At 52.1% G+C, this 25790-nt stretch overlaps 1 protein-coding gene across 2 annotated transcripts; it reads left to right on the top strand.

Annotated features, from left to right (window-relative positions):
* Nucleotides 1–627: 627 nt before the first annotated feature.
* Nucleotides 628–25790, top strand: pi4kb (phosphatidylinositol 4-kinase, catalytic, beta). Of its 2 annotated transcripts, XM_079240986.1 has the most exons (12): nt 628–732; nt 7798–8388; nt 8464–8823; nt 11689–11916; nt 11984–12211; nt 12472–12581; nt 16391–16495; nt 16594–16717; nt 16784–17049; nt 18794–18926; nt 25120–25240; nt 25318–25790. In XM_079240986.1, the coding sequence occupies exons 2-12, from the start codon at nt 7828–7830 to the stop codon at nt 25497–25499; spliced, it is 2418 nt and encodes an 805-aa protein (XP_079097112.1). In that variant the 5' UTR covers nt 628–732; nt 7798–7827; the 3' UTR covers nt 25500–25790. The 2 variants fall into 2 exon arrangements, with proteins under 2 accessions (XP_079097112.1, XP_079097113.1); XM_079240987.1 differs by lacking the exon at nt 25120–25240.

Below are 25790 nucleotides of genomic sequence, written 5' to 3'. Positions count from 1 at the left end.
GATTAAACTGGTGTCAAACTGATAAAAAAAAATGGTTTCAAACAGACTAAAATGGTCTCTTACTCGTAAAAAGTGGTTTCAAACTGGTAAAAAGTGGTTTCAAACAGATTAAAATTGTGTCAAACAGGTGAAAAGTTATTTCAAACAGGTGAAACTGGTCTCAAACTGGTGAAAATGGTTTTAAACAAGTTAAATTTGTGTCAAACTAGTGAAAAAAAAAAAAAGTGATTTCAAACAGGTGAAACTGGTCTTAAACAGGTAAAAAGTGATTTCAAACAGGTGAAACTGGTCTTAAACAGGTAAAAAGTGATTTCAAACAGGTGAAACTGGTCTCAAACTGGTGAAAATGGTTTTAAACAAGTTAAATTGGTGTCAAACTGGTAAAAAAAAAAAAAAAAAAAAGTGGTTTCCAACAGGTAAAACTGGTCTCAAACTGCTGAAAATGGTTTCAAACAGATTAAACTGATCTCAAACCAGTAAAACGTGGTTTCAAAGAGGTGAAACTGGTCTCGAACTCTTGAAAACGTGTCTCCAGCTGTGTGGCAGTGCAGTGCAGTGGTTGGACTCCAACCAGCAGGCGGCGCTGCGGCAGCTATCCTCCTGCTGACTGACTGGAAGCAGCTGAAACGCACGAGGAAAATCGCTGCTCGCCGACATGAAGCTGAAACTGAATCAATGGAGACCAGAGACTGGAGGTAACAGCTGATTCCAGATCCATAAAACTGTCATCAGGTAAGACTCATCACTCCACCCAGACAACTCACCTACAATGGCAGTGTTACTAACCATATTTTAGCACACGGTTTTATTAAGGAGTGGAGTTGGCAACAGTTGTCCTGGCTAATGCTAATGCTAACAGCAGCTAACTGGGAGTTCTGGGTGAAACATCGCTGGTTTAGAGGCTCGTATGAAAGTCACAAAGCTGATTAAATCCCTAAGGTTTATAGAGTTTGAACGGAAAACTTTCTGTAAATAAACATTTATAATGTTGTGAACTTATTCCCAAGCTTAATATCTGACCAAAACAAAGATGGCGACCTGCTTTAAACTCTGACCAAAACAAAGATGGCGAACTGCTTTAAAACTCTGACCAAAACAAAGATGGCGACTTGCCTTAATCTCTGACCAAAACAAAGATGGCGTCCTGCAAATAAACCCGGGAAAATATAACGTTTTTATTCCTGATCAGAAGCTGATTGATCCGCGGGATCGATGAGTCGCGTCGGTCTGGTAGACTTTATAAGAACTCAGACTAGTTCGGTCTCATCCAGACCAGGAGCTTCCAGATGACCACAAAGCTAACAGGTAGCAGCAGAAGCTAACGGTGGACTTTGGACCGGAACCGAGCTTCCGATCTGGTTCTGGGTTATTGATCACTTCAGGGGATCCATCAGAACTTTAAAACAAATAATGGGGATCTTCTGTCAGTTTAGCTTTTCATCAAAATATTTCTTTTCAAATTTCCTGACCCGGTTCCCAAACCCGCTCCCTGACCCTGTTTGCCAAACCCGCTTCCTGACCTGGTTCCCAAATCCGGTTCCCAAACCCGCTTCCTGACCCGGTATCCAAACCCGGTTCCCGAACCCGCTTCCTGACCCGGTATCCAAACCCGGTTCCCAAACCCGCTTCCTGACCCGGTATCCAAACCCGGTTCCCGAAACCCGGTCTGTACTGGACCGGTCTGTCCCGGACCAGTCTGTCCTAGACCGGTCTGTACTGGACCGGTCTGTCCTAGACCGGCCTGTACTGGACCGGCCTGTCCTGGACCGGCCTGTCCTGGACCGGCCTTTCCTGGACCGGTCTGTCCTGGACCGGACTGTCCTGGACCGGCCTGTCCTGGACTGGTCTGAAACAATGGTGAGAATTTAGGTCTTTTTTTGGGCAGAGAAACAGAGTTTACCTGAAGGAAGGTGAGCTGGATCCTTCTGGGCTTACTGGGACCTTATACTGGAACTCTGAATGACTGGACAGTAGTCCATGAAAAAGCTGACGAAGTGATGGAGTTCCACAGCTAAACCAGTTGTCATAAAATAGAGATCCGTTTATATAGACGGACTTAAAATGGTTCCAGATGTAACACGAGTGTGCAGACTGGTTTAACTGGTTGCCTAACTGGGAGAAGACGTGACGGGAGTACGATTCCAGATTGAAAGTTTAACTGAGAGAAGACATAGTGGAACATTCCACCTACTGGGATGTTCCACTTACTGGGATGTTCCACTTACTGGGATGTTTCACCTACTGGGATGTTCTACATACTGGAATGTTTCACCTACTGGGATGTTCCACCTACTGGGATGTTCCACTTACTGGGATGTTCCACTTACTGGGATGTTCCACTTACTGGGATGTTCCACCTACTGGGATGTTCCACGTACTGGGATGTTCCACTTACTGGGATGTTCCACTTACTGGGATGTTCCACCTACTGGAATGTTCCACCTACTGGGATGTTCCACCTACTGGGATGTTCTACATACTGGGATGTTCCACCTACTGGGATGTTCCACCTACTGGGATGTTCCACCTACTGGGATGTTCTACATACTGGGATGTTCCACTTACTGGGATGTTCCACCTACTGGGATGTTCCACCTACTGGGATGTTCCACCTACTGGGATGTTCTACATACTGGGATGTTCCACCTACCGGGATGTTCCACCTACTGGGATGTTCTACATACTGGGATGTTCTACATACTGGGATGTTCCACTTACTGGGATGTTCCACCTACTGGGATGTTCTACATACTGGGATGTTCTACATACTGGGATGTTCCACTTACTGGGATGTTCTACATACTGGGATGTTCTACATACTGGGATGTTCCACCTACTGGGATGTTCCACTTACTGGGATGTTCCACCTACTGGGATGTTCTACCTACGGGGATGTTCCACTTACTGGGATGTTCCACCTACTGGGATGTTCCACTTACTGGGATGTTCTACATACGGGGATGTTCCACCTACTGGGATGTTCCACTTACTGGGATGTTCCACCTACTGGGATGTTCTACCTACGGGGATGTTCCACTTACTGGGATGTTCTACATACTGGGATGTTCCACCTACTGGGATGTTCCACTTACTGGGATGTTCTACATACTGGGATGTTCCACCTACTGGGATGTTCCACTTACTGGGATGTTCCACCTACTGGGATGTTCCACTTACTGGGATGTTCCACTTACTGGGATGTTCTACATACTGGGATGTTTCACCTACTGGGATGTTCCACCTACTGGGATGTTCTACTTACTGGGATGTTCCACCTACTGGGATGTTCCACCTACTGGGATGTTCCACCTACTGGGATGTTCTACATACTGGGATGTTTCACCTACTGGGATGTTCCACCTACTGGGATGTTCTACATACTGGGATGTTTCACCTACTGGGATGTTCCACATACTGGGATGTTCCACTTACTGGGATGTTCCACCTACTGGAATGTTCCACCTACTGGGATGTTCCACCTACTGGGATGTTCTACATACTGGGATGTTCCACCTACTGGGATGTTCCACCTACTGGGATGTTCTACATACTGGGATGTTCCACTTACTGGGATGTTCCACCTACTGGGATGTTCCACCTACTGGGATGTTCTACATACTGGGATGTTCCACCTACTGGGATGTTCCACTTACTGGGATGTTCCACCTACTGGGATGTTCCACCTACTGGGATGTTCCACCTACGGGGATGTTCTACCTACGGGGATGTTCCACTTACTGGGATGTTCTACATATGGGGATGTTCCACTTACTGGGATGTTCTACCTACGGGGATGTTCCACTTACTGGGATGTTCCACTTACTGGGATGTTCTACATACTGGGATGTTCCACCTACTGGGATGTTCCACTTACTGGGATGTTCTACATACTGGGATGTTCCACCTACTGGGATGTTCCACTTACTGGGATGTTCCACTTACTGGGATGTTCCACCTACTGGGATGTTCCACTTACTGGGATGTTCCACTTACTGGGATGTTCCACCTACTGGGATGTTCCACCTACTGGGATGTTCCACTTACTGGGATGTTCTACATACTGGGATGTTCTACATACTGGGATGTTCCACCTACTGGGATGTTCCACTTACTGGGATGTTCCACTTACTGGGATGTTCCACCTACGGGGATGTTCCACCTACGGGGATGTTCTACCTACGGGGATGTTCCACTTACTGGGATGTTCTACATATGGGGATGTTCCACTTACTGGGATGTTCTACATACTGGGATGTTCCACCTACTGGGATGTTCCACTTACTGGGATGTTCCACCTACTGGGATGTTCTACCTACGGGGATGTTCCACTTACTGGGATGTTCCACTTACTGGGATGTTCTACATACTGGGATGTTCCACCTACTGGGATGTTCCACTTACTGGGATGTTCTACATACTGGGATGTTCCACCTACTGGGATGTTCCACTTACTGGGATGTTCCACTTACTGGGATGTTCCACCTACTGGGATGTTCCACTTACTGGGATGTTCCACTTACTGGGATGTTCCACCTACTGGGATGTTCCACTTACTGGGATGTTCTACATACGGGGATGTTCCACTTACTGGGATGTTCCACATACTGGGATGTTCCACCTACTGGGATGTTCCACTTACTGGGATGTTCTACATACTGGGATGTTCCACCTACTGGGATGTTCCACTTACTGGGATGTTCTACATACTGGGATGTTCCACCTACTGGGATGTTCCACCTACTGGGATGTTCTACATACTGGGATGTTCCACTTACTGGGATGTTCCACCTACTGGGATGTTCCACTTACTGGGATGTTCTACATACGGGGATGTTCCACTTACTGGGATGTTCCACCTACTGGGATGTTCCACTTACTGGGATGTTCTACATACGGGGATGTTCCACTTACTGGGATGTTCTACATACTGGGATGTTCCACCTACTGGGATGTTCCACTTACTGGGATGTTCCACCTACTGGGATGTTCTACCTACGGGGATGTTCCACTTACTGGGATGTTCTACATACGGGGATGTTCCACTTACTGGGATGTTCTACATACTGGGATGTTCTACATACTGGGATGTTCCACCTACTGGGATGTTCCACTTACTGGGATGTTCCACTTACTGGGATGTTCCACTTACTGGGATGTTCCACCTACTGGGATGTTCCACCTACTGGGATGTTCTACCTACGGGGATGTTCCACTTACTGGGATGTTCTACATACGGGGATGTTCTACATACTGGGATGTTCCACCTACTGGGATGTTCCACTTACTGGGATGTTTCACCTACTGGGATGTTCTACATACTGGGATGTTCCACTTACTGGGATGTTCCACTTACTGGGATGTTCCACCTACTGGGATGTTCCACTTACTGGGATGTTCCACTTACTGGGATGTTCCACCTACTGGGATGTTCTACCTACGGGGATGTTCCACTTACTGGGATGTTCTACATACTGGGATGTTCCACCTACTGGGATGTTCCACTTACTGGGATGTTCCACTTACTGGGATGTTCCACCTACTGGGATGTTCCACCTACTGGGATGTTCTGTCTGGTGGACGACCGCGTCCCGTCGTCGCGTTCTGTCTGGTGGACGACCGCGTCCCGTCGTCGCGTTCTGTCTGGTGGACGACCGCGTCCCGTCGTCGCGTTCTGTCTGGTGGACGACCGCGTCCCGTCGTCGCGTTCTGTCTGGTGGACGACCGCGTCCCGTCGTCGCGTTCTGTCTGGTGGACGACCGCCTCCCGTCGTCGCGTTCTGTCTGGTGGACGACCGCGTCCCGTCGTCGCGTTCTGTCTGGTGGACGACCGCGTCCCGTCGTCGCGTTCTGTCTGGTGGACGACCGCGTCCCGTCGTCGCGTTCTGTCTGGTGGACGACCGCGTCCCGTCGTCGCGTTCTGTCTGGTGGACGACCGCGTCCCGTCGTCGCGTTCTGTCTGGTGGACGACCGCGTCCCGTCGTCGCGTTCTGTCTGGTGGACGACCGCGTCCCGTCGTCGCGTTCTGTCTGGTGGACGACCGCGTCCCGTCGTCGCGTTCTGTCTGGTGGACGACCGCGTCCCGTCGTCGCGTTCTGTCTGGTGGACGACCGCGTCCCGTCGTCGCGTTCTGTCTGGTGGACGACCGCGTCCCGTCGTCGCGTTCTGTCTGGTGGACGACCGCGTCCCGTCGTCGCGTTCTGTCTGGTGGACGACCGCGTCCCGTCGTCGAGTTCTGTCTGGTGGACGACCGCGTCCCGTCGTCGCGTTCTGTCTGGTGGACGACCGCGTCCCGTCGTCGAGTTCTGTCTGGTGGACGACCGCGTCCCGTCGTCGCGTTCTGTCTGGTGGACGACCGCGTCCCGTCGTCGCGTTCTGTCTGGTGGACGACCGCGTCCCGTCGTCGAGTTCTGTCTGGTGGACGACCGCGTCCCGTCGTCGAGTTCTGTCTGGTGGACGACCGCGTCCCGTCGTCGCGTTCTGTCTGGTGGACGACCGCGTCCCGTCGTCGCGTTCTGTCTGGTGGACGACCGCGTCCCGTCGTCGCGTTCTGTCTGGTGGACGACCGCGTCCCGTCGTCGAGTTCTGTCTGGTGGACGACCGCGTCCCGTCGTCGAGTTCTGTCTGGTGGACGACCGCGTCCCGTCGTCGCGTTCTGTCTGGTGGACGACCGCGTCCCGTCGTCGCGTTCTGTCTGGTGGACGACCGCGTCCCGTCGTCGCGTTCTGTCTGGTGGACGACCGCGTCCCGTCGTCGCGTTCTGTCTGGTGGACGACCGCGTCCCGTCGTCGCGTTCTGTCTGGTGGACGACCGCGTCCCGTCGTCGCGTTCTGTCTGGTGGACGACCGCGTCCCGTCGTCGCGTTCTGTCTGGTGGACGACCGCGTCCCGTCGTCGCGTTCTGTCTGGTGGACGACCGCGTCCCGTCGTCGAGTTCTGTCTGGTGGACGACCGCGTCCCGTCGTCGCGTTCTGTCTGGTGGACGACCGCGTCCCGTCGTCGCGTTCTGTCTGGTGGACGACCGCCTCCCGTCGTCGCGTTCTGTCTGGTGGACGACCGCGTCCCGTCGTCGCGTTCTGTCTGGTGGACGACCGCCTCCCGTCGTCGCGTTCTGTCTGGTGGACGACCGCGTCCCGTCGTCGAGTTCTGTCTGGTGGACGACCGCGTCCCGTCGTCGCGTTCTGTCTGGTGGACGACCGCGTCCCGTCGTCGCGTTCTGTCTGGTGGACGACCGCGTCCCGTCGTCGCGTTCTGTCTGGTGGACGACCGCCTCCCGTCGTCGCGTTCTGTCTGGTGGACGACCGCGTCCCGTCGTCGCGTTCTGTCTGGTGGACGACCGCGTCCCGTCGTCGCGTTCTGTCTGGTGGACGACCGCGTCCCGTCGTCGCGTTCTGTCTGGTGGACGACCGCGTCCCGTCGTCGCGTTCTGTCTGGTGGACGACCGCGTCCCGTCGTCGCGTTCTGTCTGGTGGACGACCGCGTCCCGTCGTCGCGTTCTGTCTGGTGGACGACCGCGTCCCGTCGTCGCGTTCTGTCTGGTGGACGACCGCGTCCCGTCGTCGCGTTCTGTCTGGTGGACGACCGCGTCCCGTCGTCGCGTTCTGTCTGGTGGACGACCGCCTCCCGTCGTCGCGTTCTGTCTGGTGGAGGACCGCCTCCCGTCGTCGTGATTTTATTTGTCACGTGTTTTGTGTTTTGATGACTGCAAATAGCTTTTTGTCGCCTCCTGTTCTGTATTCTAATTATTATGCAAATAAAAACATTTGAATTCCTGCGTGGTGGTCATGTGACCTCTGTTCCAGTGGAGGAGGCGAATCTTCACGGCCGCCATAATGGAGGACACACAGGTGGACGGGTCTCCTGTCCCCTCGGATCAGAACAGCCCCTCGCTCTCTGTCTGCTCCTCCCCCTCCATCCCCTCCACGCCGTCGTCCCCCTGCGCCGCCCCCCGGGCCACCACCCCCCCGCTGGGCGTTATCAGTGAGGGCGTGACGGAGCTCAGCCTGGTCATCGACGCCGAGGTGGCCCAGCGGGCGTGTCAGGAAGTCCTGCAGAAGGTGAAGCTGCGGCAGGAGGAGGCCGACCCCACCCCAGACGTGGGGGGGCCCGTCTCGGACGACCCAGCCCCCGGCTCGGTGAGGAGCGCCCGGTGGCGGCAGAGACACAACCCATCCAAACAGTCCTGGTTGCTGCGGCTGTTCGAGTCCAAGCTGTTTGATGTTTCCATGGCGATCTCCTACCTGCACAACTCCAAGGAGCCCGGCGTGCAGGCGTACATCGGGAACCGCCTCTTCAGCTTCCCGCACGACGACGTTGACTTCTTCTTGCCTCAGCTGCTCAACATGTACATCCACATGGACGAGGACGTGGGGGACGCCATCAAGCCCTACGTGGTAGGTGTGATCATCCTCCTCTTCTGATCGATTGCTCTTACCTTGGAGACATTTCACCCTGCTTCCTGTCTGCAGGTGCACCGCTGCAGGCAGAGCATCTCCTTCAGCCTCCAGTGCGCCTGGCTACTGGGAGCGTACTCCTCCGACATGCACATCTCCACCCAGCGCCATTCCAGAGGAACCAAGCTTCGCAAGCTCATCCTGTCCGACGAGCTGAAACCCGCAGGGCCCCGGGCCCGCAGGGAGCCCCCGGCGCTGACGGCGTTCTGCCTTGGGGCGTCCCCCACCTCTGTGTCCCTGGGTGGAGAACACAGCCTTTCTCCCACCAAACGGACTCACCAGCGCTCCAAGTCGGACGCCACCGTCGGCATCAGTCTGAGCAGCAACCTGAAGAGAACAGCCAGCAACCCCAAAGTGGAGAGCAGCCAGGATGAGGTAGGATGCTGTCGTCATGACAACTACACATATTATCCCATGTCTGACATCAGAGTTTGGTTCACATGACAACTGCAGCATCAGGACCAGAATGGATGGAGGGAGGGAGGGAGGGAGGGAGGGAGGGATGGATGATGGATGGAGGGAGGGATGATGGAGGGAGGGAGGGAGGGAGGGAGGGATGGATGATGGATGGAAGGAGGGAGGGAGGGAGGGAGGGAGGGAGGGATGGATGATGGATGGAAGGAGGGAGGGAGGGAGGGAGGGAGGGAGGGATGGATGATGGATGGAAGGAGGGAGGGAGGGAGGGAGGGAGGGATGGATGATGGATGGATGGAGGGAGGGAGGGAGGGATGATGGAGGGAGGGATGGATGGAGGGAGGGATGATGGAGGGAGGGATGGATGGAGGGAGGGAGGGAGGGATGGATGATGGAGGGAGGGAGGGAGGGATGATGGAGGGAGGGATGGATGATGGAGGGAGGGATGGATGGAGGGAGGGATGGAGGGATGGATGATGGATGGATGGAAGGAGGGAGGGAGGGAGGGAGGGAGGGATGGATGATGGATGGAGGGAGGGAGGGAGGGATGGATGATGGATGGAGGGAGGGAGGGAGGGAGGGATGGATGATGGATGGAGGGAGGGATGATGGATGATGGAGGGAGGGAGGGATGGATGGATGATGGAGGGAGGGATGGATGATGGATGGAGGGAGGGAGGGAGGGATGGATGATGGATGGAGGGAGGGATGATGGATGGAGGGAGGGAGGGATGGATGGATGATGGAGGGAGGGATGGATGATGGATGGAGGGAGGGAGGGAGGGATGGATGATGGATGGAGGGAGGGAGGGAGGGATGGATGATGGATGGATGGAGGGAGGGAGGGATGGATGATGGATGGAGGGAGGGAGGGAGGGATGGATGATGGAGGGAGGGAGGGAGGGATGGATGGAGGGAGGGAGGGAGGGATGGATGGATGATGGATGGAGGGAGGGAGGGAGGGATGGATGGATGATGGAGGGAGGGATGGATGATGGATGGAGGGAGGGATGATGGAGGGAGGGAGGGAGGGAGGGAGGGATGGATGATGGATGGAGGGAGGGATGGATGGATGATGGAGGGAGGGAGGGATGGATGATGGAGGGAGGGATGATGGAGGGAGGGATGAAGGAGGGAGGGAGGGATGGATGATGGAGGGAGGGAGGGAGGGAGGGATGATGGAGTGATGCATGATGGAGGGATGATAGAGGGAGGGAGGGAGGGATGGATGATGGATGGAGGGAGGGATGGATGGATGATGGAGGGAGGGAGGGATGGATGATGGAGGGAGGGATGATGGAGGGAGGGATGAAGGAGGGAGGGAGGGAGGGATGATGGAGGGAGGGATGAAGGAGGGAGGGAGGGATGATGGATGATGGAGGGAGGGATGGATGGAGGGAGGGATGGATGATGGAGGGAGGGAGGGAGGGATGGATGATGGAGGGAGGGAGGGAGGGAGGGATGGATGGAGGGAGGGAGGGAGGGATGGATGATGGATGGAGGGAGGGAGGGATGGATGATGGATGGAGGGATGGATGGATGATGGAGGGAGGGAGGGAGGGATGGATGGAGGGAGGGAGGGAGGGATGGATGATGGAGGGAGGGAGGGAGGGATGGATGATGGATGGATGGAGGGAGGGATGATGGATGGAGGGAGGGAGGGATGATGGATGGAGGGAGGGAGGGAGGGAGGGAGGGATGGATGATGGATGGAGGGAGGGAGGGATGATGGATGGAGGGAGGGAGGGAGGGATGGATGATGGATGGAGGGATGGATGGATGATGGAGGGAGGGAGGGAGGGATGGATGGATGGAGGGATGGATGGATGATGGAGGGAGGGAGGGAGGGATGGATGATGGATGGAGGGAGGGAGGGATGATGGAGGGATGAACACAGGACGGGCAGCAGCTTCATGTCTGGCCCGGATGCGGCGGCTCCTGGTCCAGATGTTGGGAGGCAGCACCACCGGGCCTGGATCAGAACTCCGATGTAATCCAGGCTGGACCTCCTGGTGTCCGACTGGGAATGGGACACCAGACCCATTCAGTACGGGTCAGCCAGCTGGACCAGATCCTCCAAGAAGGGCCGTATTCTGGCATGGGTGCTTATTTTGACTCAACACTGGTCCTCCCGTGACTCTGTCGGATGGGGGCGGGGCATATGGCAGCTCTGCTCCTCATTGGTCAGAGTATGACGGCACATGCAGCTGCTCTTCTGCTGGAGGAGGACCTGCTTCCTGTGTTGTTCTGATTCGTCCTCAGAAAGGCAGAAGAAGAAGTCATTCTGACTGCGTGATGAAAAGTGTGTCATGGCAGTCTGATGGTGTTTCTCTGTTCTCATGTTTGGAGACAACCCGTCCCAACCGGCACACCTGACTGCAGGTGGAATCAAACTCCTTTCCCTCTGACCCTCAGGACTTGAGCTCCAGCTCCGACAGTCTGGACTGTGATTCTGGTCCCGTAAGTCCAGCTGCTTCCTCATCTAACAGGGTGCATTGTGGGAAATAAAGTCTGTGGTTCTGGTTCGCAGAAGTGCAGCTCGTGGAGCGAGAGCTGCCCTCTGCGGACTCACCATCTGCTTGTGTGTTCTGTGGGATCAATCAGCTGTTGGAGGTTCTGGGTGAATCGGATCTTTTCTCAGTGATTGATTGATCGTGCTTGTGTTTCGGGTCTGTTCGTTCAGTTTGGTTCAGGTTCTGGATCTCAGAAGATGAAACATCTTCATAAAATTAAAGAATAAACCCGACACACACATACAGCTATCTGTGTGAGCTCCCCTGAGAGTAGGCTCCGCCCCTGCTACCTGTGTACCTGTGTATGTTCCAGCCGGTCCGTCTGGCTCCTCAGAGGGAGTTCATAAAGTCTCTGATGGGCATCGGGAAGCGACTGGCCACGCTGCCCACTAAGGAGCAGAAAACCCAGAGGCTCGTCTCGGAGCTGTCGCTGCTCAACCACAAGCTGCCGGCGCGAGTGTGGCTGCCCACCGCCGCCTTCGACCACCACGTAGTCCGAGTGCCACACACACAGGCTGTCGTCCTCAACTCCAAAGACAAGGTGAATCTGCGTGCTGCCAAGGAATGCTCTGCAGACGTCTGTCAGCTGACTTATGTCTCCCTTTTAGGCTCCCTACCTGATCTACGTGGAGGTCCTGGAGTGTGAGAACTTTGAGACATCCAGTGTTCCGATCCGGATTCCAGAGAACCGGATCAGGAGCACACGTTCTGTGGAGAACCTGCCAGAGTGTGGCATGACAGCAGAGCAGCGAGCCGGAAGCTTTTCTATTGTCCCCAACTACGACAACGATGACGAGGCCTGGTCTGTTGATGACATCGGAGAGCTACAGGTCGAGGTGAGATCATAGAAAGGAATTAACATCCATGATGTTACTTCACTGTCTGGACAGAATACCTGAACCAGAACCAGAAGATGTTCGTAACAATCTCTGGTTCTTTGTAATTCCAGCTCCCTAGCGGGTGATGTAAATATCAGTTTCACTAAAACGACACGTGTATGACTTTAGACCAGAAAGAACAAATCAAACCTTATCTCGCTGGCAATGGCTGTCTGAGTTTACTAACCAGAAGCTGGAAATATCATGATGTCCTGCAGATCCCAGAAGGCCACGCCAGCAGCTATGATAACATCAGCCAGTTCTCAGTAGACAGCATCACCAGCCTGGAAAGCAAAGAGCCCATTTTCATCGCCGCTGGAGACATCAGGTCCACCTCTCATCTGTTACACATTATTACACACCTGGTACACATCCATAACACAGCAGTTATTCGCCTGTTACACACCTGTTACACATCCATAACACAGCAGTTATTCGCCTGTTACACACCTGTTACACATCCATAACACAGCAGTTATTCGCCTGTTACACACCTGTTACACATCCATAACACAGCAGTTATTCGCCTGTTACACACCTGTTACACATCCATAACACAGCAGTTATTCGCCTGTTACACACCTGTTACACATCCATAACACAGCAGTTATTCGCCTGTTACACACCTGGTACACATCCATAACACAGCAGTTATTCGCCTGTTACACACCTGTTACACATCCATAACACAGCAGTTATTCGCCTGTTACACACCTGGTACACATCCATAACACAGCAGTTATTCGCCTGTTACACACCTGTTACACATCCATAACACAGCAGTTATTCGCCTGTTACACACCTGTTACACATCCATAACACAGCAGTTATTCGCCTGTTACACACCTGTTACACATCCATAACACAGCAGTTATTCGCCTGTTACACACCTGTTACACATCCATAACACAGCAGTTATTCGCCTGTTACACACCTGTTACACATCCATAACACAGCAGTTATTCGCCTGTTACACTCCTGTTACACATCCATAACACAGCAGTTATTCGCCTGTTACACACCTGTTACACATCCATAACACAGCAGTTATTCGCCTGTTACACACCTGTTACACACCTGTTACACATCCATAACACAGCAGTTATTCGTCTGTTACACAGCTGTTACACATCCATAACACAGCAGTTATTCGCCTGTTACACACCTGTTACACATCCATAACACAGCAGTTATTCGCCTGTTACACACCTGTTACACATCCATAACACAGCAGTTATTCGCCTGTTACACATCCATAACACAGCAGTTATTCGCCTGTTACACACCTGTTACACATCCATAACACAGCAGTTATTCGCCTGTTACACACCTGTTACACACCTGTTACACATCCATAACACAGCAGTTATTCGTCTGTTACACAGCTGTTACACATCCATAACACAGCAGTTATTCGCCTGTTACACACCTGTTACACATCCATAACACAGCAGTTATTCGCCTGTTACACACCTGTTACACATCCATAACACAGCAGTTATTCGCCTGTTACACACCTGTTACACATCCATAACACAGCAGTTATTCGCCTGTTACACACCTGTTACACATCCATAACACAGCAGTTATTCGCCTGTTACACACCTGTTACACATCCATAACACAGCAGTTATTCGCCTGTTACACACCTGTTACACATCCATAACACAGCAATTATTCGCCTGTTACACACCTGTTACACATCCATAACACAGCAGTTATTCGCCTGTTACACACCTGTTACACATCCATAACACAGCAGTTATTCGCCTGTTACACACCTGTTACACATCCATAACACAGCAGTTATTCGCCTGTTACACACCTGTTACACACCTGTTACACATCCATAACACAGCAGTTATTCGTCTGTTACACACCTGTTACACATCCATAACACAGCAGTTATTCGCCTGTTACACACCTGTTACACATCCATAACACAGCAGTTATTCGCCTGTTACACACCTGTTACACATCCATAACACAGCAGTTATTCGCCTGTTACACACCTGTTACACATCCATAACACAGCAGTTATTCGCCTGTTACACACCTGTTACACATCCATAACACAGCAGTTATTCGCCTGTTACACACCTGTTACACATCCATAACACAGCAGTTATTCGCCTGTTACACACCTGTTACACATCCATAACACAGCAGTTATTCGCCTGTTACACACCTGTTACACATCCATAACACAGCAGTTATTCGCCTGTTACACAGCTGTTACACATCCATAACACAGCAGTTATTCGCCTGTTACACACCTGTTACACATCCATAACACAGCAGTTATTCGCCTGTTACACACCTGTTACACATCCATAACACAGCAGTTATTCGCCTGTTACACACCTGTTACACATCCATAACACAGCAGTTATTCGCCTGTTACACACCTGTTACACATCCATAACACAGCAGTTATTCGCCTGTTACACACCTGTTACACATCCATAACACAGCAGTTATTCGCCTGTTACACACCTGTTACACATCCATAACACAGCAGTTATTCGCCTGTTACACACCTGTTACACATCCATAACACAGCAGTTATTCGCCTGTTACACACCTGTTACACATCCATAACACAGCAGTTATTCGTCTGTTACACAGCTGTTACACATCCATAACACAGCAGTTACGTATCTATAACAGAGCATTTACACAGTTGTTACGCATGTATTACAAAGCAGTTACACATCTTACACATCCATAACACAGCTGTTACACAACTGTTCAACGGCTGTTACACATCCATCACACACCTGTTACACGTCCAGAACACAGTTGTTACAGATCTGTTGGACATCTGTTACAAATCCACTACACAACAGCTACACATCTATTATAGAGCAGTTACACATCTGTTACACACCTGGTACACATCCACTACACAGCAGTTACACTTCCATTACACAACAGTTACACAGCTATTACACAGCTGTTATACATCCATTGCACAGCAGCTACACATCTATTATAAAGCAGTTACACATCTATTACACACCTGGTACCTGGTCACATTTAATTCATAAATTCATAAACAAACTTGACAAAAAGTTTTCATTTTACCACAAAGATATAATTAATTATAAAAATAAAACAAAAGTATGGATAATTTTAAGTGTATATCCCAACAAATCAGCAACCTCCGGCGGTTAAAAGTGAAGCCTATGCGGAAGTGCATACAACTGCAGTTCCTCCTTCATCCACTAGGGGCTGCAAAACAGAGCAAATCCCCATAGACTCCCATGTTAAAAAGACCAACTTCACAGCAGGAATAAACACGTTTACAGCATGAATAAACATGTTTACAGCAGGAATAAACATGTTTACAGTAGAAATAAACATGTTTACAGCAGGAATAAACATGTTTACAGTAGAAATAAACATGTTTACAGCAGGAATAAACATGTTTACAGTAGAAATAAACAAGTTTACAGCAGGAATAAACATGTTTTACAGTAGAAATAAACATGTTTACAGCAGGAATAAACATGTTTACAGCTAGGTGTAAAAACATTTTAGGCTTAATAGGTCAGGTTTATCTTCATGACAACTGTGGGGGGAGTGAATTTTTTCTAACTCACCCGTTTAAAAGTAATTTAATCTCGAAATTTGTCATATTTAGGGGCGTGTCCTTTTGATTGACAGGTGCCGGATTTCCCGGTTCAAGTAAGAACATAGAACTACCGCAGTTTTTAGCCGGTTAACAACGTGACTTAGCTTTAGCCCTCTTACCTCCGTTAGCTAGTTAGCGCCTGTTAACTCTTAGCTACAGGCAGGTCTGAGATCACCATATGTCAATCATCCACCACTACACTCACATCCCTCCTCTCAGATGCACCTTGTTGCCCATTTTTATATTTTCCAACACGCATGCCCCTGCCAAGATGGTGATGGTAGGAACCGCCCACCCAGCTTCAATTCAGCTCTTCAGAAACCTACGGGTGACGTCACGGAGACTCCGCCTATCTTTATATACAGTCTATGATCCCAACGATATGCACCTGTTACACATCTATTGCACACCTTTTGCACATGGTTTATTGTGCGAATCAGATATAATGCAACTATATCTCTAGACTGCTGACTTTTAATGTCCTCTCTTGTTTGTCCCAGGCGTCGCCTGTCAGAGCAGCTGGCTCAGGCTCCCACCACCTTCAAACGGGACCCAGAGGACCCATCTGCCGTTGCCCTGAAGGAACCGTGGGAGGAGAAAGTCCGGTAGGTGCTCTCTCAGTCTTCTGTTCCCAGAGGTCAGTCTTGCAGGTGGAAGACATATGACCTGAACTGTACCTGCCAAACTGTGTCTTTGTCCTCAGGAGGATTAGAGAGGGTTCTCCTTATGGCCACTTTCCCAACTGGAGGCTTCTGTCTGTGATTGTGAAATGTGGAGATGACCTGAGACAAGAACTGCTTGCTTTCCAGGTGCTGCAGCAGCTAAAGGTAATGATAAGACATCACATGACCTGTGTCTCTGCCTCATCCTCTAACTGGTCATTCTCTGGACAGTCCATCTGGGAGCAGGAGCGAGTACCTCTGTGGATAAAGCCCTATAAGATCCTGGTTCTGTCGTCAGATAGCGGAATGATCGAGCCGGTGGTGAACGCCGTGTCCCTCCACCAGGTGAAGAAACAGAGTCAGCTGTCTCTGCTGGACTACTTACTGCAGGAACATGGCGCTCCAACCACAGAGGCCTTCCTGTCCGCTCAGAGGAACTTTGTTCAGAGCTGTGCAGGATACAGCCTCATCTGCTACCTTCTGCAGGTCAAAGACAGGTGAGACACTTTGGGACAGGTGAGATGGGTCAGAGACAGGTAAGACACGTTGGGCCAGGTGAGACGGGTCAGAGACAGGTGAGACGGGTCAGAGACAGGTGAGACGGGTCAGAGACAGGTAAGACATGTTGGGACAGGTGAGACTGGTCAGAAACAGGTGAGACGGGTCAGAGACAGGTAAGACATGTTGGGACAGGTGAGACTGGTCAGAAACAGGTGAGACGGGTCAGAGACAGGTAAGACATGTTGGGACAGGTGAGACTGGTCAGAAACAGGTGAGACGGGTCAGAGACGGGTAAGACATGTTGGGACAGGTGAGACTGGTCAGAAACAGGTGAGACGGGTCAGAGACAGGTAAGACATGTTGGGACAGGTGAGACTGGTCAGAGACAGGTGAGAAGGGTCAAAGACAGGTAAGACACGTTGGGACAGGTGAGACGGGTCAGAGACAGGTAAGACACATCGGGACAGGTGAGACTGGTCAGAAACAGGTGAGATGGGTCAGAGACAGGTAAGACATGTTGGGACAGGTGAGACGGGTCAGAGACAGGTAAGACACATCGGGACAGGTGAGACTGGTCAGAAACAGGTGAGATGGGTCAGAGACAGGTAAGACATGTTGGGACAGGTGAGATGGGTCAGAGACAGGTAAGACACATCGGGACAGGTGAGACTGGTCAGAAACAGGTGAGATGGGTCAGAGACAGGTAAGACATGTTGGGACAGGTGAGATGGGTCAGAGACAGGTAAGACACATCGGGACAGGTGAGACTGGTCAGAAACAGGTGAGATGGGTCAGAGACAGGTAAGACATGTTGGGACAGGTGAGATGGGTCAGAAACAGGTAAGACACATCGGGACAGGTGAGACTGGTCAGAAACAGGTGAGATGGGTCAGAGACAGGTAAGACATGTTGGGACAGGTGAGAAGGGTCAGAGACAGGTGAGACGGGTCAGAAACAGGTGAGACGGGTCAGAGACAGGTGAGACTGGTCAGAAACAGGTGAGACGGGTCAGAGACAGTTAAGACACGTTGGGACAGGTGAGACTGATCAGAAACAGGTGAGACGGGTCAGAGACAGGTAAGACACATCGGGACAGGTGAGACTGGTCAGAAACAGTTAAGACACGTTGGGACAGGTGAGACGGGTCAGAAACAGGTGAGACGGGTCAGAAACAGGTGAGACGGGTCAGAGACAGGTAAGACGGGTCAGAGACAGGTGAGACTGGTCAGAAACAGTTAAGACACGTTGGGACAGGTGAGACAGGTCAGAAACAGGTGAGACGGGTCAGAGACAGGTAAGACATGTTGGGACAGGTGAGACTGGTCAGAGACAGGTAAGACATGTTGGGACAGGTGAGACTGGTCAGAGACAGGTAAGACATGTTGGGCCAGGTGAGACTGGTCAGAGACAGGTAAGACATGTTGGGACAGGTGAGACTGGTCAGAGACAGGTAAGACATGTTGGGACAGGTAAGACACGTTGGGCTAGGTGAGACTGTTCAGAAACAGGTGAGATGGGTCAGAGACAGGTAAGACACGTTGGGCCAGGTGAGACTGGTCAGAGACAGGTAAGACATGTTGGGACAGGTGAGACTGGTCAGAGACAGGTAAGACATGTTGGGACAGGTAAGACACGTTGGGCCAGGTGAGACTGGTCAGAAACCGGTGAGATGGGTCAGAGACAGGTGAGCCTGGTTGGGACAGGTGAGACGGGTCTTCATCAGTCTGTCTGTCCTCTCAGGCATAACGGGAACATCCTCCTGGACGCAGACGGACACATCATCCACATAGACTTTGGGTTCATCTTGTCCAGCTCACCTAAAAACCTGGGCTTCGAGACATCTGCCTTCAAACTCACCTCTGAGTTCGTGGAGGTAAGTTCATCACACCGTCAATCAGAAGGCTCTGATCAGTCAGAAGGCTCTGATCAGTCAGAAGGTTCTGATCAGGAATCATCTCACTGAAGCACCAGAACCTCCTTCACGCTTAAAGCCCATAAAAACCCAGCCTGTGCAATCAGCTGTCAGGAAATATAGTGCAAGTTGAACTACAGTTATGGTGGGAACACGACATAACCAGCAAAACTGAGCCTCCCTCTGATACTACTGGTTCTGATCTCCGAACTTCAAACAGAAACAACCATAGACCGATGGTGACCCGGTCCAATTGGTTCATCCAGTTAGAGGTCCAAATAGCAGCTCAGTTAGTTTTGGTTATCACTATCAGCTCTGGTGCACTATATGTCTGTACGGTACACACAGGTTCAGTATGGGTCGGTACAGGTCGGGTCGGTACATAACAGACAGGTTCAGTGTGGGTCGGTACAGGTCGGGTCGGTACATTACAGACAGGTTCAGTGTGGGTCGGTACAGGTCGGGTCGGTACATAACAGACAGGTTCAGTGTGGGTCGGTACAGGTCGGGTCGGTACATTACAGACAGGTTCAGTGTGGGTCGGTACAGGTCGCGTCGGTACATTACAGACAGGTTCAGTGTGGGTCGGTATCTAACTACACAAAACCATCTCTGGCCATACCGAACCATAGGAAACCATCTCTGGCCATACCGAACTACACCGAACTATCTTGGGCCATACCAAACTATAAAAAACCTTCTCGGGCCATACCGAAACCATGCAAAACCATCTCGGGCCATACCAAAATATCCAAAGTCATCTCTTTCCAATACTGAACCATCTTGGGCCATACAAAATCATACCCAACCACCTTGGGCCATACCGAACCATCTGTGGCTATACTCAACTGTACCAAACCACCCCGGGCATACCAAACCATCTCGGGCCATACAGAAACCATGCAAAACCATCTCGGGCGATACCAAACTATAAAAAAAACCTTCTTGGGCTATATCAAATCATAACAAAACTTCTAGGGCTGTACCGGACCATACCGAGCCACTTGGGCCATACCGAACCATCTGGGGCCATACCGAACCACCTCGGGCCATACCGAACCATCTGGGGCCACACCGAACCATCTGGGGCCATACCAAACCACCTCAGGCCATACTGAACCATCTGGGGCCACACCGAACCATCTGGGGCCATACCGAACCACCTCGGGCCATACCGAACCACCTCGGGCCATACCGAACCACTTCGGGCCATACCGAACCACTTCGGGCCATACCGAACCACTTCGGGCCATACCGAACCACTTCGGGCCATACCGAACCACTTTGGGCCATACCGAACCACTTCGGGCCATACCGAACCACTTTGGGCCATACCGAACCACTTCGGGCAATACCAAATCATACAAAACCATGTGAACCATCTCAAGCCACCTTGGGCCATACAGGTTGTAAAGGTCTATTCTATACTAAACCAAAGCATACCAGTCCGTTGTGAACTATATTAAACCTAATTGAATTAAACTGTTCCATACTGAACCATCCATCCATCCATCCATCCATCCATCCATCCATCCATCTTCTGCCGCTTATCCGGGGTCGGGTCGCGGGGGCAGCAGTAGGGAAGCCCAGACTTCCCTCTCCCCAGCCACATTTGCCAACTCTGCGGGGGGATCCCAAGGCGTTCCCAGGCAGCCGAGAGATGTAATCCCTCCAGCGTGTCCTGGGTCTTCCCCGGGGTCTCCTCCCAGAGGGACGTGCCTGGAACACCTCACCAGGGAGGTCCAGGAGGCATCCTGACCAGATGCCCGAGCCACCTCAACTGGTTCCTCTCGATGCGAAGGAGCAGCGGCTCTACTCTGAGCCCCTCCCGGATGACTGAGCTCCTCACCCTATCTCTAAGGGAGAGCCCGGCCACCCTGCGGAGGAAACTCATTTCAGCCGCCTGTATACGAGATCTCGTTCTTTCGGTCACGACCCACAGCTCATGACCATAGGTGAGGGTAGGAACGTAGATCGACTGGTAAATCAAGAGCTTCACCTTCTGGCTCAGCTCCTTCTTCACCACGACAGACCGGCGCAGAGCCCGCATTACTGCAGACGCCGCACCGATCCGTCTGTCCATCTCGCGCTCCATCCTTCCCTCACTCGTGAACAAGACCCCGAGATATTTAAACTCCTCCACTTGAGGCAGGACCTGACTCCCGACCCGGAGAGGGCAATCCACCCTATTCCGGCTGAGGACCATGGTCTCAGATTTGGAGGTGCTGATTCTCATCCCAGCCGCTTCACACTCGGCCGCGAATCGCTCAAGCGAGAGCTGGAGATCACGACCAGATGAAGCCAACAGGACCACGTCATCCGCAAAAAGCAGGGACCCAATCCTGAGGCCACCAAGTCGGATCCCCTCAACACCTCGGCTGCGCCTAGAAATTCTGTCCATATAAGTTATGAACAGAATCGGTGATAAAGGGCAGCCTTGGTGGAGTCCAACCCTCACCGGAAACGAATCCGACTTACTACCGGCAATGCGGACCAAGCTCTGACACCTGTCGTACAGGGACCGGACAGCTCGTACAAGGGGGTCCGGTACCCCATACTCCCAGAGTACCCCCCACAGGAGCCCCCGGGGGACACGGTCGAACGCCTTCTCCAGGTCCACAAAGCACATGTAGACTGGTTGGGCAAACTCCCATGCCCCCTCCAGGACCCCAGAGAGGGTATAGAGCTGGTCCACTGTTCCGCGACCAGGACGAAAACCACACTGCTCCTCCTCAATCCGGGATTCGACTATCCGGTGGACCCTCCTCTCCAGGACCCCTGAATAGACCTTACCAGGGAGGCTGAGGAGTGTGATTCCCCTGTAATTGGAACACACCCTCCGGTCCCCCTTCTTAAAAAGGGGGACCACCACCCCAGTCTGCCAATCCAGCGGTACTGCCCCCGATGTCCACGCGATGCTGCAGAGGCGTGTCAGCCAGGACAGCCCCACAGCATCCAGAGCCTTAAGCGGATCTCATCCACCCCCGGGGCCGAGTTTTTTGACCACCTCAGCGACTTCAGCCCCAGAGATAGGAGAGTCCACCCCTGAGTCCGCCAGCTCTGCTTCTTCATCGGAAGACGCGTTGGTAGGATTGAGGAGGTCTTCGAAGTATTCCCTCCACCGACCCACAACGTCCCGAGTTGAGGTCAGCAGCTCCCCACCTCCACTGTACACAGTGTTACACAGTGTTGATGGAGCACTGCTTCCCCCTCCTGAGCCACCAGATGGTGGACCAGAATCTCCTCGAAGCCGTCCAGAAGTCTTTCTCCATGGCCTCGCCGAACTCCTCCCATGCCCGAGTTTTTGCCTCGGCAACGGCCGAAGCCGCATGCCGCTTAGCCCGTCGGTACCCATCAGCTGCCTCCAGAGTCCCACAGACCAAGAAGGCCCGATAGGACTCCTTCTTCAGCTTGACGGCATCCCTCACTGCTGGTGTCCACCAACGAGTCCTGGGATTACCGCCACGACAGGCACCAACGACCTTACAGCCACAGCTCCGGCTGGCCGCCTCAGCAATAGAGGCACGGAACACAACCCATTCGGACTCAATGTCCCTCGCCTCACCCGGGACATGTTCGAAGCTCTGCTGAAGGTGGGAGTTGAAGCTCGCTCTGACAGGGGACTCAGCCAGACGTTCCCAGCAGACCCTCACAACACGTTTGGGCCTGCCAGATCTGACCAGCTTCCTCCCCCACCATCTGAGCCAACTCACCACCAGGTGGTGATCAGTTGAAGCTCCGCCCCCCTCTTCACCCGAGTGTCCAAGGCATGTGGCCGCAGGTCCGACGATACGACTACAAAGTCGATCATTGAACTGCGGCCCAGGGAATCCTGATGCCAGGTGTACATGTGGACACTCTTATGTTGGAACATGGTGTTCGTTATGGACAATCCATGACGAGCACAGAAGTCCAATAACAAGACACCATTTGGGTTCAGAGGGGGGGAACCATGCCTCCCAATCACTCCCCTCCGGGTCTCACTGTCATTGCCCACGTGAGCATTGAAGTCCCCCAGCAGAACAATGGAGTCCCCAGAAGGAGCACCCTCCAGCACTCCCTCCAAGGACCCCAGAAAGGGTGGGTACTCTGAACTGCTGTTTGGTGCATAAGCACAGACAACAGTCAGGACCCGTCCCCCCACCCGGAGGCGGAGGGAAACTACCCTTTCATCCACCGGGGTAAACCCCAACGTGCAGGCACCAAGCTGGGGGCTGATGAGAATGCCCACACCTGCTCGGCGCCTCTCACCATGAGCAACTCCAGAGCGGAAGAAGGTCCAGACCCTCTCGAGAGTTCTGGTTCCAGAGCCCAAGCCATGCGTCGAGGTGAGTCCAACTATATCTAGTCGGAACCGCTCAACCTCGTGCACAAGCTCAGGCTCCTTCCCCACCAGAGAGGTGACGTTCCACGTCCCTAGAGCCAGCTTCTGCAGCCGGGGATCGGACCGCCAGGGTCCCCGCCTCTTGCTGCTGCCCAGCTCACACTGCACCTGACCCCTACGGCTCCTCCCACAGATGGTGAGCCCACGGGAGGTGGGGCCCATGTAACCCTTTCTGGCTGAGCCCGACCGGGCTCCATGGGTAAAGGCCCGGCCACCAGACGCTCGCTCTCGTACCCCACCCCCAGGCCTGGCTCCAGAGGGGGGTCCCGGTAACCTGCGTCCGGGCAAGGGAACATTCATGCCCAGGTTGGTCGTCATCATAGGGGTCTATGAGCCGTGCTTGGTCTGGTCCCTCCCCTAGACACCTGTTAGCCATGGGTGACTCTACCAGGGGCATAAAGCCCCCGACAACATAGCAGCTAGGATCTTCGGGATGCACAAACCCCTCCACCACGATAAGGTGATGGCTCAGGGAGAGGACCCTGATAGGATACTGAACCATACCAAGCCAAATCATCCGATACTACATTATTTAACCCTCTCTCTCATCTGTCAGGTGACATTATTTAACCCTCTCTCTCGTCTGACAGGTGACATTATTTAACCCTCTCTCTCGTCTGTCAGGTGACATTATTTAACCCTCTCTCTCATCTGTCAGGTGACATTATTTAACCCTCTCTCTTGTCTGTCAGGTGACATTATTTAACCCTCTCTCTCGTCTGTCAGGTGACATTATTTAACCCTCTCTCTCGTCTGTCAGGTGACATTATTTAACCCTCTCTCTTGTCTGTCAGGTGACATTATTTAACCCTCTCTCTCGTCTGTCAGGTGACATCATTTAACCCTCTGTCTCGTCTGTCAGGTGACATCATTTAACCCTCTCTCTCGTCTGTCGGGTGACATTATTTAACCCTCTCTCTCGTCTGTCGGGTGACATTATTTAACCCTCTCTCTCGTCTGTCAGGTGATATTATTTAACCCTCTCTCTCGTCTGTCAGGTGACATTATTTAACCCTCTCTCTCGTCTGTCAGGTGACATTATTTAACCTTCTCTCTCGTCTGTCAGGTGACATCATTTAACCCTCTGTCTCGTCTTATTTAATCCTCTCTCTCATCTGTCAGGTGACATCATTTAACCCTCTGTCTCGTCTGTCAGGTGACATCATTTAACCCTCTGTCTCGTCTGTCAGGTGACATTATTTAACCCTCTCTCTCATCTGTCAGGTGACATTATTTAACCCTCTCTCTCGTCTGTCAGGTGACATTATTTAACCCTCTCTCTCTCGTCTGTCAGGTGACATCATTTAACCCTCTCTCTCATCTGTCAGGTGACATTATTTAACCCTCTCTCTCGTCTGTCAGGTGACATTATTTAACCCTCTCTCTCATCTGTCAGGTGACATTATTTAACCCTCTCTCTCGTCTGACAGGTGACATTATTTAACCCTCTGTCTCGTCTGTCAGGTGACATTATTTAACCCTCTCTCTCGTCTGTCAGGTGACATTATTTAACCCTCTCTCTCGTCTGTCAGGTGACATTATTTAACCCTCTCTCTCATCTGTCAGGTGACATTATTTAACCCTCTGTCTCGTCTGTCAGGTGACATTATTTAACCCTCTGTCTCGTCTGTCAGGTGACATTATTTAACCCTCTCTCTCATCTGTCAGGTGACATTATTTAACCCTCTCTCTTGTCTGTCAGGTGACATTATTTAACCCTCTCTCTCGTCTGTCAGGTGACATTATTTAACCCTCTCTCTCGTCTGTCAGGTGATGGGTGGTCCAGATGGAGACATGTTTAACTACTATAAGATGCTGATGCTGCAGGGTCTGATAGCAGCTAGGAAGCACATGGACCGTGTGCTGCAGATTGTGGAGATAATGCAGCAAGGTGAGCCTCAGCCCGTCTACCTGCTGTGTGTTTGCTAACGGCACTAACTCTGACCCTGGGTTCTCCACGGCCCCCAGGTTCCCAGCTGCCCTGCTTCCACGGCTCCAGCACCATGCGAGGTCTGAAGGAACGTTTCCACATGAGTCTGACGGAGGAGCAGCTGCAGCTGCTGATTGATCAGCTGGTGGACGGATCAATGAGGTCACTGACCACCAAATTGTACGACGGCTTCCAGTACCTGACCAATGGCATCATGTGACCTTTCTGGGACCCCATTGCCCGATTTTTTTTTTAAACTCCAACCTCCTATTCTTCTTATATTCCAGTTCATTTCTGTTCTGTCTCCTGGATCTTTTGTTTTCTTTACATCCGTTTCTTTGCGCCATCTTTTCTTTTTCCAGAAGTGGGCAGAAGTCTCTCATTGGCAGCTCAGCAGGACTCTTAGCCAATCAGAGAGCAGCCCAGTTTTAGTTTAAAATGTGAGCCCTGAGTGGACAACAGGACCAGAACGTGTTTTCATGTTTTAACTTCTGTGAACCAGTGTTTTTGT

The sequence above is a fragment of the Telmatherina bonti genome (assembly GCF_933228915.1).
Source record: "Telmatherina bonti genome assembly, chromosome: 5".
NCBI lineage: Eukaryota > Metazoa > Chordata > Actinopteri > Atheriniformes > Telmatherinidae > Telmatherina > Telmatherina bonti.
The sequence above is the reverse complement of the archived record's forward strand: the minus strand, read 5'-3'. Positions and strand labels throughout refer to the sequence as shown.